Raw genomic sequence first — 14,497 nt, 5'->3', positions numbered from 1 at the left:
CAGAGAGAGAGAGACAAACTGACAGTTGTTTCTTGTCTGATAGTTTTCTTGTGTGAGGTGTATGAAACAAGTGGAAACATGTCCACATGTGTAAAGTAGGTGGTGTAGTTAGAGCTGTCTTGAAATCCAAAGATCCTTGGGGTCAGATTCCAATCCTGCTTCAGTACCCTTGATCAAGGCACTTACCCTGAATTGATGCTGTAAAAATTACCCAGCTGTATAAATGGAGAAACAATTTAATGGAGATTAGTGTAGAAACTTCACATGGATAATGGCACCAGCTAAATGAATAAATAGTAATGAAACAAAATAAACTCCCCTGATGTGTGTGTGTGTGTTTTATGACTAATTTTGACTACATCAGCTAAGAGTGGAATGTGGTCTAGTGCCCAGTGGGGGACAGAAATATCTTGCTTCTCCTGCCTAAGAGTCTGTTTTTGCTGTGCTGTGAACTCCAGGGTGTACACTGATCCCCTACTCCCCTCAGGACTTCACACTGGCCCCTTTTTGACCTGGTTCGGGCAAGGGTGCGTAGCATCCCAAAGACGACAAACACCCTGCGCCAGCTTTGCAGCTGCATGTCCGTTCTCAGAGTGGCTGCCCACTCAGCAAGGCGAAACATGCAGACAATTTAGCAGGAAAGGTGTGTTGTGTGAAAGCAGGAATTCAGGGATAATGGCAGCAGGACCTGGGAGAGACCAGTCTTGATCACTGTAGGGTTGTATCTTGTCCATGTCAGTAGGTCTGTGCAGATTTGTCCTGGGACAGATCTCCTGTAGATGCAGCCAAATAGCAAACCAGAAATGGGTCCTACAGGAGGTGCTCTCTTAGCTTCTCAGTAATCTCAGCTCCTGCTGCTTCAACTAGTCTTGCTGCCTCCCTGTTAGGGTCAGTCCTGACGGAGTGCGCTGGCAGGAGCTTGTGGATCAAGTTTCACACAGCAGAGTTCCCAAAGCGCTCTGCTTGCACGATCAGCAGAACGGTTGAGGTCAAAGGGGAGGAGGGTGAAACGGGATCACAAACCGCAGTGAATGAAATCAAGCTGTCAGGACCTGGCATCTGGAAAACTTAATTTGCTTATTTTTCATATTTCTGTATCCATTGCTGGATGATGTTCTGCTTGAGTGAGGAAACATCAGCAGTCACAATGGACTAAGCGATAGTGACTGGGAAAGAGTTACCACTCTCTGGGTGCCATCATTGCTGTCTCAGCACTGCAAAGACAGCCCACCCACTCCACGTTGGCTGTGATGGCGTTTCTGTTTCATGTTTCCCACCTCCATGCATATTCATGTTTACAACTTTAAACTCCAGATTACAGTCTTCCTCTGTAATTGTTTCTGAATTATAGGTGCAGAAGAGGTCTTATGGATAATGAGAGAACAGTGTGCTGAGGCTGATAGGAGAACACGTGGCCCCTAGACCCCCTGTGCACTGCTGCAATGCCAGTTCCAACACGGCACCTATGCTTTTTTTTTTTTTTTTTTTTTTTTCTCCCCGGACCTTGGCGGCTCAGAGGGTTTCCTAATGGGGATGATTCTTCTTACAGGAGATTAGATGGGATCAGCACTTTCTCGGAGCCTTGTAGCCATTGCGCTTTCAACAACAAACAAACCTGTTTGGTTATCTAAGGTTTCCTCCTGCTCTTAGGCAGCTGGGTACGTGTCTTGCGTTGTGAATCCTGTGAAGCTTCAGGTTTGGATTACTGTGATTTCCCCCCCCCGCTAAATCTTTTTTTCCTGGCATATCTGTGGCATTTGCTAATGGTACAAACCAGATTAGCGGGCAGCACCAGCGTATTAGGTGTGAATGGGACTTAGATTCAGAGCAGCTGCCTTGCAGAATGACACCTATTGTAACAGAACACCCTCTCTGTTGTTCTCCTTCCCTGCCACATGCAGGCTCATGAGTGGAGCAAGAATGATGAGCGCCTGCTCAGTGCCGTGGAGCACGGTGAGGCCGACAAGGTCACTTCCCTCCTGGCCAAGAAGGGAGCCAGTGCCGTCAAGCTGGACAGCGAGGGCAAGTCAGCGTGAGTATGGGGTGCAGGGCCTTGGGAGATGGAGGGGTGGGTCCTTGGGAGGGAGCGGGGCAGTAGCAGCTCAGGGTTCGGGGAATGGGTGGGGCAGGGCCTAGGGACAAAGAGAGAAGGAGGTGGGACTTGCATGGGGAGACATATGACAGCAGTGTTCTGGAGCTGCACACTTAGCAACTCTTTGTGGGGCAAATATTACATAAGTCTGAGTGGAATTGAAGTTTTTATTTTATTATAATTCAGCTTCACATCAGGAAGAACTGTACATGTTAGACTGTACATGTCAGCCCTGTGCTCAGGACAGATACTTTTCTAATGAGCCACAGTACAGATTTCCACAACACCTGGGATACTGAAAAGAAAGGTCTTCTGTCTGCTCGTTGCACGAATTAGTCATGGTAACCATAGAGACTATACCCTAGTGAGTATGAGTATTAGTTTTAGCCTCTGACCTTTACTGCTCTGTTCATCTTCTACCTGAACTAAACTCTTAATACGTACATGACGATCCTGCATTTTTCACTGTATAAACGTGTTCTATTAGTAGTCAAAAGTTTGAGTACAATAGGTAATACTTGTGCAGAATGAACTAGACTGAAGTCAGCAAAGCAGTCTACAAGTGCCCTACATCTCTGGGAATGGTAGCAGAAATGCTGGCAAGAGATGTAAACTGATTTCCTGCAGAAACTAGTTAACTGAATACATGCACAAAAAATTGATTCCAGACACCTAAAACGTTTTCCTTGTAGCACAGACTGTCTTTTTAGCTACTTTATTTATCCATCATCCTCCCTGTGTCCACTTCTGCAATCCATGATATTATCCTAATAGAGGTGCCACAAACCTGTTCAAAAGCCAAGACACGGTCACCTCAGTATGTAAATACCCACATCCTCATCAATAAACAAAATACATTCATGATAATATACTTTTATGGAAATGTTCATAATTTGTTAGCATTGTACTAATGTAGTAATTGATAGTCATAGTGCTTTAGGCCATTATAAAGTTGTGTGGTAACACATCCGTGTAAAATAATGCTTGCATTTGAGCACTGCTTCTGTGAAGTGACCGTGCAGTACATTTGAGAGAGCAGTATTCCCTCCAGCAAGCCTGCCACACGTAATCTGTGTGAGCATCCATCCTTGGAGGTGTGCGTTGGTGAGGGAAGCAAGGTGATGGTGCAGAACCAGACTGGACTACTATTAATACATTCAAACAGAAGCAGGAAGATTCTCTACAGTACATCTGCTAGAAGCTGACATGTAGATTTTATAGTTCTGTTCCTGCAGTTGTATGAATCAGTCCATTAGGCCGTATAACTTTTGGAAACTTGCTGATGGCTTTTCAAAGGAGCATCATCCTGAGCTGACAGTTAAAACTAACGGGTGCTGTTGTAACAGTTGTACAGTAGCATGTTTAGAGGAAGGCCTCAGGCAGTCAGCGGTCAATCCACTGTTGGGCTCTGACCTCATTTCAAACATGCTAATGGTCGAGTCACTGTTGGGAGCTGACCTCATTTACAACACTCTAACTTGGCATTCTTTCCATGGAAGCATGAGCACAGCCTGGCTGTGCTGTGTTAACAATCATGCCATTTCCATGAACTAGTAGAGTGTGGAGGGATGGTATTGACAAGTGGACAAGCTCTGTGTTGGTTTTCTGGGGTCGTCGAGATGGTTTGATTGTGTTTGTGCGTGAAGTAGTAATATGGAGGTGCATGAGAGTTCACATCTATGTAACATGAACCAAATAAACCATAATATGTGAATGTACAGCATTTGATACTGTACCGATTATCAGAAGCCTTCTGGCTGCAGTACTTTTAGAGAAATTTTCCCCATTTGTGTGTTTGCAGTCTGCACCTGGCTGCCATGCGGGGTCAAACCGAATGCTTGGCTGCCATCTTAGCCCAAGGCGGTGATGTGTCTGTGACAGATGGTTCAGGTAAGCCCACCTGTCATCTATGGCTTTTCATTTCAGCCTCACCAGCTGGTTCTTCATATTTTTAATTAAATTCTGCCACATGTGTTTGAAGTTTTCCATCCTGCAAAACCATTATGAGCTTTTTGGGTGTGGCTTCTACCAGGCACTGCCTTTGTATACTGGTCATGTGAGCTGGAAGACATCTCCTATAATGGCATTTGGTCATTGAAGACTGTACTTTTCTCCTTTAGGTCTAACTGCTTTACACCTTGCAGCTAAACACAGCCATCAGGAGTGCGTTAGGAAGTTAATTCAGGTGAGAGCTGGGATTTATCTCCTTTTAAACTGGTGGAGGACAGGAATGCATCACACTTCTGACTGAAAGTATGTTTATCTAGATGTATAGAACTTCACTGATAATTCCCTAGATGTGTGTGCGCCTCGGTCTTCACACGGTAGCTCGTGAAGCTGAAAAGGCTGGAAATTTCCAAGAAACATCCTTTTAAGTTTCCAGCTAAAGTTCAGCATAGTGGTTTTGGGGTTTGACATTCTTGCTGATAAGAGGCATGCTGGGAGTGTCTTATGATCATGACACAAATCAGTTGGGTGTTCCCTACTGTGCCCAGTCAAGTGCCTGACTAGTCTCCACAGTGAGGAGACTGAAGCCTACTCTGGCACAACATTGACACCATGTGACCATTGATTTTCATTCTTTATCCCTGTGGTCAGTCAGGTGATCTGCCATAGGGGGTGAAAAGACTCATTAAAACACTCCCATGTTACTGTGAACACACATAGATAAGCCTGTTTTCTGTAGGGTGTCATGTAAGAGAGGTGTGTCATCATTAGGGGGTTTATTTTCCATGAGACAAAAGAATTGCTTAAGTGGGAATTCTCAGTAATGAGGAGTGTGTGTATGTACTCTTATTGTGCTGGTTTGTCCCTAAAGTGTGTGCGTATTTTAACATGTTTCTCCCTGTAGAGTAAGTGTCTAGTAGATGCCGTAGATGCTTCCAGAAAGACAGCTCTTCATCATGCAGGTAAGCAGACACACAGTTAGGTGGACCCTACTTTTCTTATACCAGTTACTGCGTAGGCAGTATTAATGTGGGACTAGTGGGGCTTTAACTTAACCTGCTTAAAATGTAAATAAACTCATCACCTTCTTAAATCACTGACTGAATTTCTGGTTTCAGCTGTAGCTGGGAATGCTGGGATTGTGCAGCTTCTTTGTGAGCACAAGTGCCCCGTGGACGTCCGAGATTTGGTGAGCATGGAGTGTTTGTGCAGGCAGTATCAGCAGTGCTGCTTTTATCTGCACTGTAGGGGGTGCTCTAGGACAGCACTGACTGAGCTCTCATGGAGGGGGGTTTATGGGGGACGCTGTGCCTTGTCTGTTTCAGTACGAATCCTTTTGGTTTTCTTGGTCTTGCTAAGAAGTGTTGTGGTTTCATGGTGCAACGCATCCCCCTGTTATGATGCAGTGTGATTTTTAATTTAGAGACATTTAGGGAAGGGGTAAAGCAAGAGCTAAGGACAGCTGGTAGCGTAGTGGTTAGAGCTGCTCCTTTTGGACCCAAAGGTTGGAGTTTTGAGTCTCACCTTCAGCTATAGTACCCTTGAGCAAGATACTTACCCTGAATTGCAGGGTAACTTAAGTAATGTAACGTTGGAGTCTCTTTGCGGAAAAGCATCAGCTAAATGAATAAATGTAATGGAAGTATGGTAAAAAAGTAGCCGGGGGGGGGGCATCAATTAAACAGGTCCAGGCACAGTGGAAGTAAGCCTGCACTGACCTTACATGGTGGATAGTGGCATTAGACCAAATTCTGTAGGCCACAGGGAGATGAATCCCTCAAGGTAAATCCTGACATTATTAACTGAGGGCACATAGCAGCCCAATGTAGTCATCGAAGTAACTGAAAGGTTTTATTTCCCTGCCCTGCTTTTAATTAGACATCTATCCAAAGATATGAATCTTTTATGAAACCTTCACTGGTTGTTTCCTAGCATTCATGAAACTGAATTTGAAATTGTATTTAAAGAATGGAAGATAGAGGCTCTTATGCAAAGGACGCGGTGTCTGTGGTTACTCTGTGGTTTTCTTTTTTAACTGTTAGGCATCTTTTGGCTAGGTCTGGCTATATCTATTTTGGTGTTGTATACAAACTGAAACGCATTGTTATGATTAGTACAGATAATTAACTGCTACAGTAATTAGACTGCTGGAGGGCTACCTCCTGCAGCTTAAACCCTACATCTGGAATCCAGTTCCCACTTGTGTCTTGGAGTGTGGCAGGCCAGCTTGGAAGCCTTTGACATGCCATTTGGCTGTATGATTTAATGAGATGCCACAAGGAAGGCCTCATTGTACAAACAGTGTTTCTATGACTGGTGCATTGACACCGTTTTGCTAAAGAGGGAGGGTTGGAAGCTCATTTTTCTTCTGTGAATGGTTTATAAAATGTTTTAGCGCATATTTTTCATGCTAGCAGTAAAAAAGAAAAAAAGGATGTTAAATATTGAGAATATCCCACTAAACAGTTAAGCGGCAAACCGAGTGATCTCTGATGGTCATGTACTAAAGATATTGGACACACTGAGACATCACTGGCACTGTAAGGTCCTGTTACAGAAAGATTTTAACAATTCCTAACAGGCTAAACACTAAAGCCACTGAGTTAAGTGCGCAGACGGATTAGCCATATTTGGGTTCTTTTGTTGCGTTCTTCGATCTCAATTCTTCCTGTCTGCCAGATGTGTCAGTATTAATTCTGAAGGTGGATAGGAGTCTAATATCCGCTCTCACCAAAAGTACATTTCTTCCAATGTGAGGCACTTAACTGTTGTATCTTCTGTGTGGATAGAAACCATGTGGTTTAAGAGTGAGACCAGACTGAGTGTTTGTGGGGGAACATGCTCCACTGTTTCTGTAATGATTTGGAAATATCCTACCCCCACCCCACTTGTACAATGTTGGTTTAAGCCCTAATCATAACACTTTGTGGTTCACATTCACACAATGCCAACTGCTAACGTTACAAATAGTTCCAATGTCAGACTGTTAAATCCATCAGCCAAGTGTGTCATCAGCCAGGCCGTGCTGTTCTTAGGTCTGCTTCGCTTGTTTTCCTTTCATTTATCCCTGTTCCTATGTATTTTCCATCATCGTGTTGCTCTGCAGACCATTCTCAGACTTAACCCTACCTGTACTGTTCTGAGTTGCGATCAGATGGAGGGATTGTAAATCTAAGAAAGTCCTTACTTCAGCTGGGAAGTACTGCATGATTTCATTTATAGATTAAAATACAGTATGTTACTGTGTTATGTTGCTTGCTACATTCAGATTTATTCATTTAGCTGACACTTTTCTCCAAAAGGACTTACAATGATTAAATAACTGAAGGTAATTTAACATTTACATAGTTGGGGTTTTTTTTTTTTTTTTACTGGAGCAATTTTGGGTAAGTACCTTGGTCTTGAGTACAACAGCAAGTGGTGGGATTCAACCTTCAAGTCCAAAGGAGGCAGTTCTAACCACTACATCATCTGCTGCCCTCTCACTGTTGTTCATGGTGGTTTGAAATAAAGCAAATTCTTGTAAATACTTCTTGAAAGGCCTCCGACCGCTGAGTAACAGTCCAGGTCCCCAGCCACTACGCTCCCTGCTGTCGAGTTGGAGTCTCAAGGGCACTTGCCAAGCTCCATAAGGAAACATTAGAACAATAGACCTTTCCACTGGCTTTATTAATCTGTGCTGGACTGAAACTGGGGGAGGGGGGAGCCCTGTATCCATGGTTTGCTCTCCTATTTAGACCGCAGTCCAGCAGTGGAGATGGCCTGTGTTGTCTCTTTCCTTCTTCATATGGGTTAATGAAGAAAAATGCTTTTTCAAAGGTTCCAACTTTGAGTTCTTCCATCTACTTCCATGGGAACATACCCTGGGTGGGGATCCTATCAGTGACTTCCCTTGTTCCCTCTGACTGACTATCTCAGTGCAGTACAGGTACAGGAAGTGGTCTGAGTGTATCTATGCTGTCTGTGTCTGCACAGGAGGGCTGCACTGCCCTGCAGCTGTCTGCCACACATAACCACGTCGAGGCATGCCGCAGTCTCCTTAGATGGGGTGCTGACATCAATGCTTGCGACAAGAGTGGCAGGTAGGTTCACCTGCCCACACACACTCACCTGCATGTGCATATACCCACCTTGAAGCAACAGGAACTGAGCAAACACACCTGCGTCAGCAGCAGCAGCTGTGTCTCTGTGTGTGTTTAAATATACCTTGAGCCTGAAACGGAACCTCATTGTCTGAGATTCCTCACCATTTGTGTTAACAGGGGAATAATATGTTTGTATAAAAGCGTGCCAACCTTTGTACCACCTTTAGTGTGGCAAGGCAAAGGTGCTTGTAGAGGCTCCAAAAATGAGATCTTCTACAGTTACAAGACCTCATACCATCAGCAGCACGATGATGCTTAAGACTGATTACGTGATTCTGTCCTCTGGTCATTTCTGTCCATGGCGATGATGACAACGATGGTTGCTGTGCTGCAGGACGGCGTTCATGGCGGCCTCTGAGAGCGGCAGTTTGGCTGTGCTGGAGCTTCTGCTGCAGCAAGGAGCAGATCTGCATACAGTGGACTCCATGGGACAGGATGTTCTTCATTATGCCAAGCTCTCAGGCAATCGCGATGTCCAGACCCTAGTCAGCGCTGCTTTCTTTCCGGTCAAGCCAGACTCGGGTAAGGTCTCCATGGTTACCACCAGGTTTTACCCAGCCCTTGCCATTCCTTTCCAGCATGTTGGCGGTGTCTCCATGGTGCTTTGGCAGAAATACTCAAACCTGAATAATTTATCCTTCAAGTGCCTGGATGAATGTCATCATTTACAATTCTGTTTTTCCTGTTTGAATTGCTGAGTACAGCCTCCCAATATTTGCTTTTCTGCACTTACTGGATACTTGTTTTTCAGACTATTAGATTCAAGGTTTTATGGGGCTAAATACTATGGATGTGAAAGAAAATGAAACGGAAAAAAGCCAAAAGCAAGTTTGCTTGATCGAAACTGTATGATCCCTGCCCCTCTTGTGGTAACTGCTAGTACTGAGTTTTTCTTATTGCTTTTTCATACACTGCCACCTAGTGATTCTCCTGCGACCAACAGTGGTTCACTGGTGTGTGCAGGACTGTATGCCATCAAGTACACAAATTGAGTTTAAGAAGACGAATCTAATAACCCATGTGCTTGGAATTAGATTTATACTGTTCTGATGCTTTTGTTTTAACTGTGCAATGCAGATGAATTAAGATAAATGGTCCTTGCTGAAATGATTTCCTTTCACTTTGGAACAGATACACAGTCACCCAAAGCACTCCAGGTAAGTTTTTGTCTATTTCATTTAAATTTTGCTCCCACATAGAGCACTGGAACAGTACTTCCAGTTTGGAAAATGATTTTGAAACTGATCAGTGTTGTGTCGTGTGTGAACCAGATTTGTTATTCTGAAACAAGGCACTCAGTCTTCAGATGTAATATTGCCAATTTCTGCATTTAGTGACCTTGCTCACATAGCTGTTTCAGTCAAATTCAAACCAAGAGCATAGTGTCTATCCACATCTCGCTCACCCTCCTAATGGTCACTAAAACACACTTGCTGCTACACAATCTTGCATGTGCCTAGCTCCGCAGGATCATATGTCAATTTCCAAAATACTTGGCCCTTGTACCTTCGACTGTTGATCGACCTGGCCAGAAAGAATGGTTCTTGTTCATCTCTTTTCACTAACCACACTAAAGCGTAGGTGCACTTTTGTTTTCTTTGTGTTTGTCCTCTGTATCTGGCTTCTCTCTCCTCTCTCGATTTCCCTCTTGTCCTCTTCAGCACGATCAGGTCACTAGGTTAAGTGAGGACAAGAGCATCACTCCCAAAAAACGAAAAGCTCCTCCGCCCCCTGTTAGCCCCATTCAGGTAAACGTGTTTGTCAGCCTGTCTTTTTGTAGGCACGTGTGTGTCTCTGTTTAACTGTGCACACACTTGCGTGCTGTGACTGTTTACACCTGTAGATTTGTGTGCATTTATGTGCGTATGTCTTTGGGTGTGGGTCTTCAGTCTTCGATGTGCGTCTGCGTGTGTCTGACTGCATGCGTGCAGTTACTGGACCCCTCCCTCACTATTTGTAGGTTACTCAGCAGAGTCTCTCAGCCTGCATCCGACGTGTTTTTCTTCTGTGACTCTCAGCCAGCTGATGTAGCCTCTCCCCCCTACCTGACCCCTTCCCAAACGCCGCCCTCTAGCAGGAGCGAAGCATCCAAGAGATTTAACTACAAGGTAAAATGAAGTCTTTTACTGCTCTAGTTTTGTGTAGTAGGAGGAGTTTCTAGCATGTTTCCCATTTTGTGTGTGTGTACTTGTCTGATTGTTAGTCTTTGTGTTGTTAGCTGAGTATTCAGGACCTGTGCATTTGTGTATGTTTTTGTATACAGGAGAGTGTTTGCTTCGGTGGTTGTGTTTACCTGAAAGTGTTTCACGTTCCATTTCCATCACTGTCCTGACAGGATGAAGAGCTGAGAAGTGTTGTGTTGAGGGAGGAGGTGGAGAAGCTGCAGGAGGAGAAGAACATGCTACTGGAGACCATTGAGGACCTGAAGCAGATCATGGAGCAAACCCAGCCCAAGGTATTGTTCCCCCTCCATTTCCCTTCTCCTGGCCAGCTCAACATGGTCCAATCCATGGCACTGACATAATGTTGAGTGACATTCTACTAGAGCTTTGGGTCTTTCATTCAGAGCTCTGGTTGTTGTGATCCTGCCTTTCTCCCCATTAGGTACATAACTGGTCCCTTGTTTCACTCATTAGGTCCCATAAATATGTGACTGTAATACAGTCCCTTGTGGCTGATTTTTGTGCTGGCCTTTACTGGTTGGCACTGCTGCAGATCCTTATGATTCTTATGTCTGGCCAGATGCTCAGAGCACTGGATACACTTAAAAGAAGATCGGGATTCAATAAGCACATTCCTTTAAAGTCCTGCTACCCTCTAGCGCTACCCTGCCCCCTGGCTGCCTCCACAGTGAAAGGGGAGTAAGTCTGTCTGTGCTGTGCTCTCTGGACAGGGTGGAGTCGAGGACCAGGGCCAGATAGCAGCACTACAAGCCAAAATTGCTTCCCTTTCTTTGGAAAACCAGCAGTTGGCACAAATACTGAAGGTAAGGGCCAAACCTCCAAGGGCCTCCTGTCCACACAGATGGACGGCGTTTATTTTATCGACTTTCATCACAAGAGAAATGGTATCTGTCAAAGTGAGCTCAGTCTCTGAGTCACAGTGAGAAATCTGTAGCAATTTCTTTCTGACAACGTTGACTTCCTTTTTCCCCACTAAACCTGTATTTTTTTCCCCCAGTAAATGGGGCTTGGTCACTAATCGTGTACAAACCACAGTATAGAAACCTGCATATCATTCTATATCACTTTGGAGAAAAGCATCAGCTGAATGCTCAAATAATAGCAATAATACTGTACCTTCTGTGACTCTCCCCCTGCTTCAGAAACGCTCATCCCTGCAGGAAGAGAGAGGACAAGAGAGCTCACGTCCCAACAGCATAGATTCCAACACCTCCTACCACTCCACCCATGCCAACTTTGACCAGACAGCCATTCGGCAGGAGGATGACGTGTTTGAGGCATCCACACAGAATGTGAGCAGCACCTCCAGGCACAAGGTAGAAGAGGAGATGGAAGAAGAGGAAAAGAGCAGGGCGGAGGAGGAGATCCAGCTTCTGCGCAAGGCACTAGAGTGCCTCGAGACCAAGCTTCAGGAGTCCCTGCAGGAGAATCAGAAGCTACAAGCTCGGCTCTCGCCCTGCCACGTCAGCAAGGCGGAAGCGGAATCTGGACCACATGATATGACAGAACTGCAGAACAGGTACCAGGAGGCTGTCAAAGAGCTCAAGGTCCTGCGAGAGAGAGGCCTGCATGAGGTGCAAGAGCTAAAGGCACAACTTACCCGGGTCCTGGAGGAACGGGAGAAGGATGTGCATCTCATTCGAGAGCTGGAGACGCGGCTGGAGGCAGAGGAGGAGTGGCGGGAGCTGAAGCACTCATACAAGCAGCTGATGGAGGACAGCAGCCGCGAGAAGGCCTTGCTGCTAGAAAACCAAAAGGAATCACAGGAGGAAATCAGAATGCTGCAGGAGGCTCTAAGGGGCACAGTGCCAGTAGAGGCTGCAGCCAAGGACTTTGAGGAGATGAAAGGGGAGCTGAGCCAGGTTATCGAGGGATTGCAACGACGACTGCTGGAACTCTCCCACTCCTATAGCGAGGCCCGGAGTGAGCTCAGTGCTGTTCGAGGAAAACTGGAGTCCCAGCAGGTGGAGGAGCCGCAGCTGCAGGAGCTCGTAAGCAAGCTGGAAGAAGCACGAGCTGCTGCTGCCCAAGCAGAAGCAAAGTACCAGGAGGCCCTGGAGGAAGTGGGCCTTCTGAGGAAGGAGGTTGAGGCTCAAGCTCGTGGCTCTGTAGCTTTAGCTGACCACACCCAAGTGGTGTCCTCCCTGGGTAATGCCATCAAAGAGCTAGAGGCCCAGGTCAGTGACCTGCAGGAGCAGCTGTCCCAGAAGTCCTCCCAGGTGGACACCCTTCAAAACCAGCTGTTAGCGATGAAAGAGGTGCCGCCAGAGAGCTCAGTGTCCCAGCAGGAGCACGAGCAACTGAAGGAGTCTCTGGAGGCGGAGGTGGGGCGGCTGACACTGCTCCTCCATGATGCCCTAAGGAAGCAGGATGAGATGGCACTGGAGGCGGCTGCTGCATGGCAGGAGGTGAAGGATGGGCGCAGCAAGCGAGACCAGGAGCACAGTGAGCTCAACAGCAAATACAAGGAGGCTCAAGAAGAGATTGCCATGCTGAGAAAGCAGACAGAGGGGCTCCTGAGTACAGAGCGAGACAAAAACAAAAAGGTGACCAAAATGTGTCAGGTTTGCAGTGTAAGCATTGAGCTTGAAATTATCATGCCATAGTTTGTGGTTAGAAGGCCCCCCATGACAAATGCCTTTCTACCCAGATTGATGAGCTCATGCGGGAGGTCAGCAAGCTGAAGGAGGCCCTCAACAGCCTGTCCCAGCTGTCCTACGCCACCGGCACCCCCAAGAGGCAGAACCTGCAGTTGGACTCACTGCAGCAGCAGGTGAAACAGCTCCAGTACCAGCTTGCGGTGAGTCAAAAGATCTAGAATTTGAGGGCCGACCACAGATGTCTTGGTGATCTACTGAAGACATTTATTCCGGTTATTTGCAGGAATCAAAGAAGCAGCACCACGAGATTGTCTCTGTCTACCGGATGCACCTTTTATATGCTGTCCAGGTTGGGTTACGTCGTCACCTCTTTGTGATGTGCTAGATTTGTGGTCCTTGGACAGTAAATTAAAGCAGCATATATAAGAATGACTATTTATGGTCATTATTAGGGTTTCACAGTATGACCCCCCAAACAAAGTTCCTCTTTGAATATATGAATCGGAGACTTTGTGGTTCTGTTCCTAGAGCAGTTAAGGTATGCCCTATTTTCCTGACCAATTGCAGGGACAGATGGATGAAGATGTTCAGAAGGCTCTGAAGCAGATCCTGATGATGTGCAAGATGCCTGCAGAGGCCAAGTGATACCCTGCAGCTAGAGCTGCTGTAGACCTGTTGGACCTGCAGTTCAACGGAAAGCCTCCCTTCTCTTTACACAGAGTGATGCTTCTGAACTGAGCTGATCCTACAAACGTGGTTCATCCTGGTGCAGGCTGATATCGGACATAGCATTCACTGGACTTCTTGGTCGGCATCCAGGTTGATGGGTAGATACACATGTGAATGGATTTGCATGAAAACTACAAATGACAACATTCCGTTTCCATGATACACATCAGACAAACCAGTCAGCATTTGCTGCCGTCCTTCTGACAAACAGGCTGAAACAGTCAGTGGAGATGTACTGTATTGTGATTTAAATCAGTGTTAATTGGATAATTTTGTTTAAATACACATTTCTAAGTCTGAATTTTTCACAAAAAAATCTAATTTATTTTTGTTGACAGTTTGAAAGTGCTGATATGCCTTTAAAAAATAAAAACCTGTAAGGTTAGATAAATGCATGTTTTTGATGTAATTTCACATATTTTTGTAATAGCATTTACACTTATAGTCCTATTTTTGGGTATGCATGGTCTGAAGCTACTCATGTTGAAGAGATGATGTAGCTTTGTTTCTTAACAAGCTGTTAAATACTTTTAGAAAGTTGTCTGAGGTGTCAGTTCATTCCATCAGTACTCCTCATGTTTTATGTTTTACATTTTACACCACCATGAACACAGCAGTTTTTCCCTCACGTGTAAGCACACACACTCACACCGATCAGCCAAAACATTAAAACCACTGACAGGTGAAGTGAATAACATTGATTATCTCAGTACAATGGCACCTGTCAAGGGGTGGGATATATTAGGTAGTCAGTTCTTGAATTTGATGTTGGAGGCAGGAAAAATAGACAAGCATAAGGAT

General features: G+C 45.4%; 1 protein-coding gene across 3 annotated transcripts in view; it reads left to right on the top strand.

Annotated features, from left to right (window-relative positions):
• Positions 1-13,940, top strand: part of rai14 (retinoic acid induced 14) — a 30,816-nt gene extending 16,876 nt beyond the window's left edge. For 2 of the 3 annotated variants that reach the window (XM_018748683.2, XM_018748663.2), the window contains exons 3-18: positions 1,902-2,032; positions 3,894-3,982; positions 4,213-4,277; positions 4,944-5,001; positions 5,158-5,228; positions 8,015-8,121; positions 8,519-8,706; positions 9,316-9,341; positions 9,846-9,932; positions 10,203-10,292; positions 10,520-10,639; positions 11,078-11,170; positions 11,510-12,913; positions 13,018-13,167; positions 13,251-13,316; positions 13,535-13,940. In XM_018748683.2, the coding sequence (XP_018604199.2) occupies positions 1,902-2,032; positions 3,894-3,982; positions 4,213-4,277; positions 4,944-5,001; positions 5,158-5,228; positions 8,015-8,121; positions 8,519-8,706; positions 9,316-9,341; positions 9,846-9,932; positions 10,203-10,292; positions 10,520-10,639; positions 11,078-11,170; positions 11,510-12,913; positions 13,018-13,167; positions 13,251-13,316; positions 13,535-13,612 (2,823 nt within the window). In that variant the 3' untranslated portion in view covers positions 13,613-13,940. The remainder of the gene's footprint in view (positions 1-1,901; positions 2,033-3,893; positions 3,983-4,212; positions 4,278-4,943; positions 5,002-5,157; positions 5,229-8,014; positions 8,122-8,518; positions 8,707-9,315; positions 9,342-9,845; positions 9,933-10,202; positions 10,293-10,519; positions 10,640-11,077; positions 11,171-11,509; positions 12,914-13,017; positions 13,168-13,250; positions 13,317-13,534) is intronic. The other variant, XM_018748673.2, reaches the window with a different exon arrangement.
• Positions 13,941-14,497: the final 557 nt, after the last annotated feature.

Source organism: Scleropages formosus, chromosome 6 (assembly GCF_900964775.1).
Source record: "Scleropages formosus chromosome 6, fSclFor1.1, whole genome shotgun sequence".
In the NCBI taxonomy this organism is placed as follows: Eukaryota; Metazoa; Chordata; class Actinopteri; order Osteoglossiformes; family Osteoglossidae; genus Scleropages; species Scleropages formosus.
The sequence above is the reverse complement of the archived record's forward strand: the minus strand, read 5'-3'. Positions and strand labels throughout refer to the sequence as shown.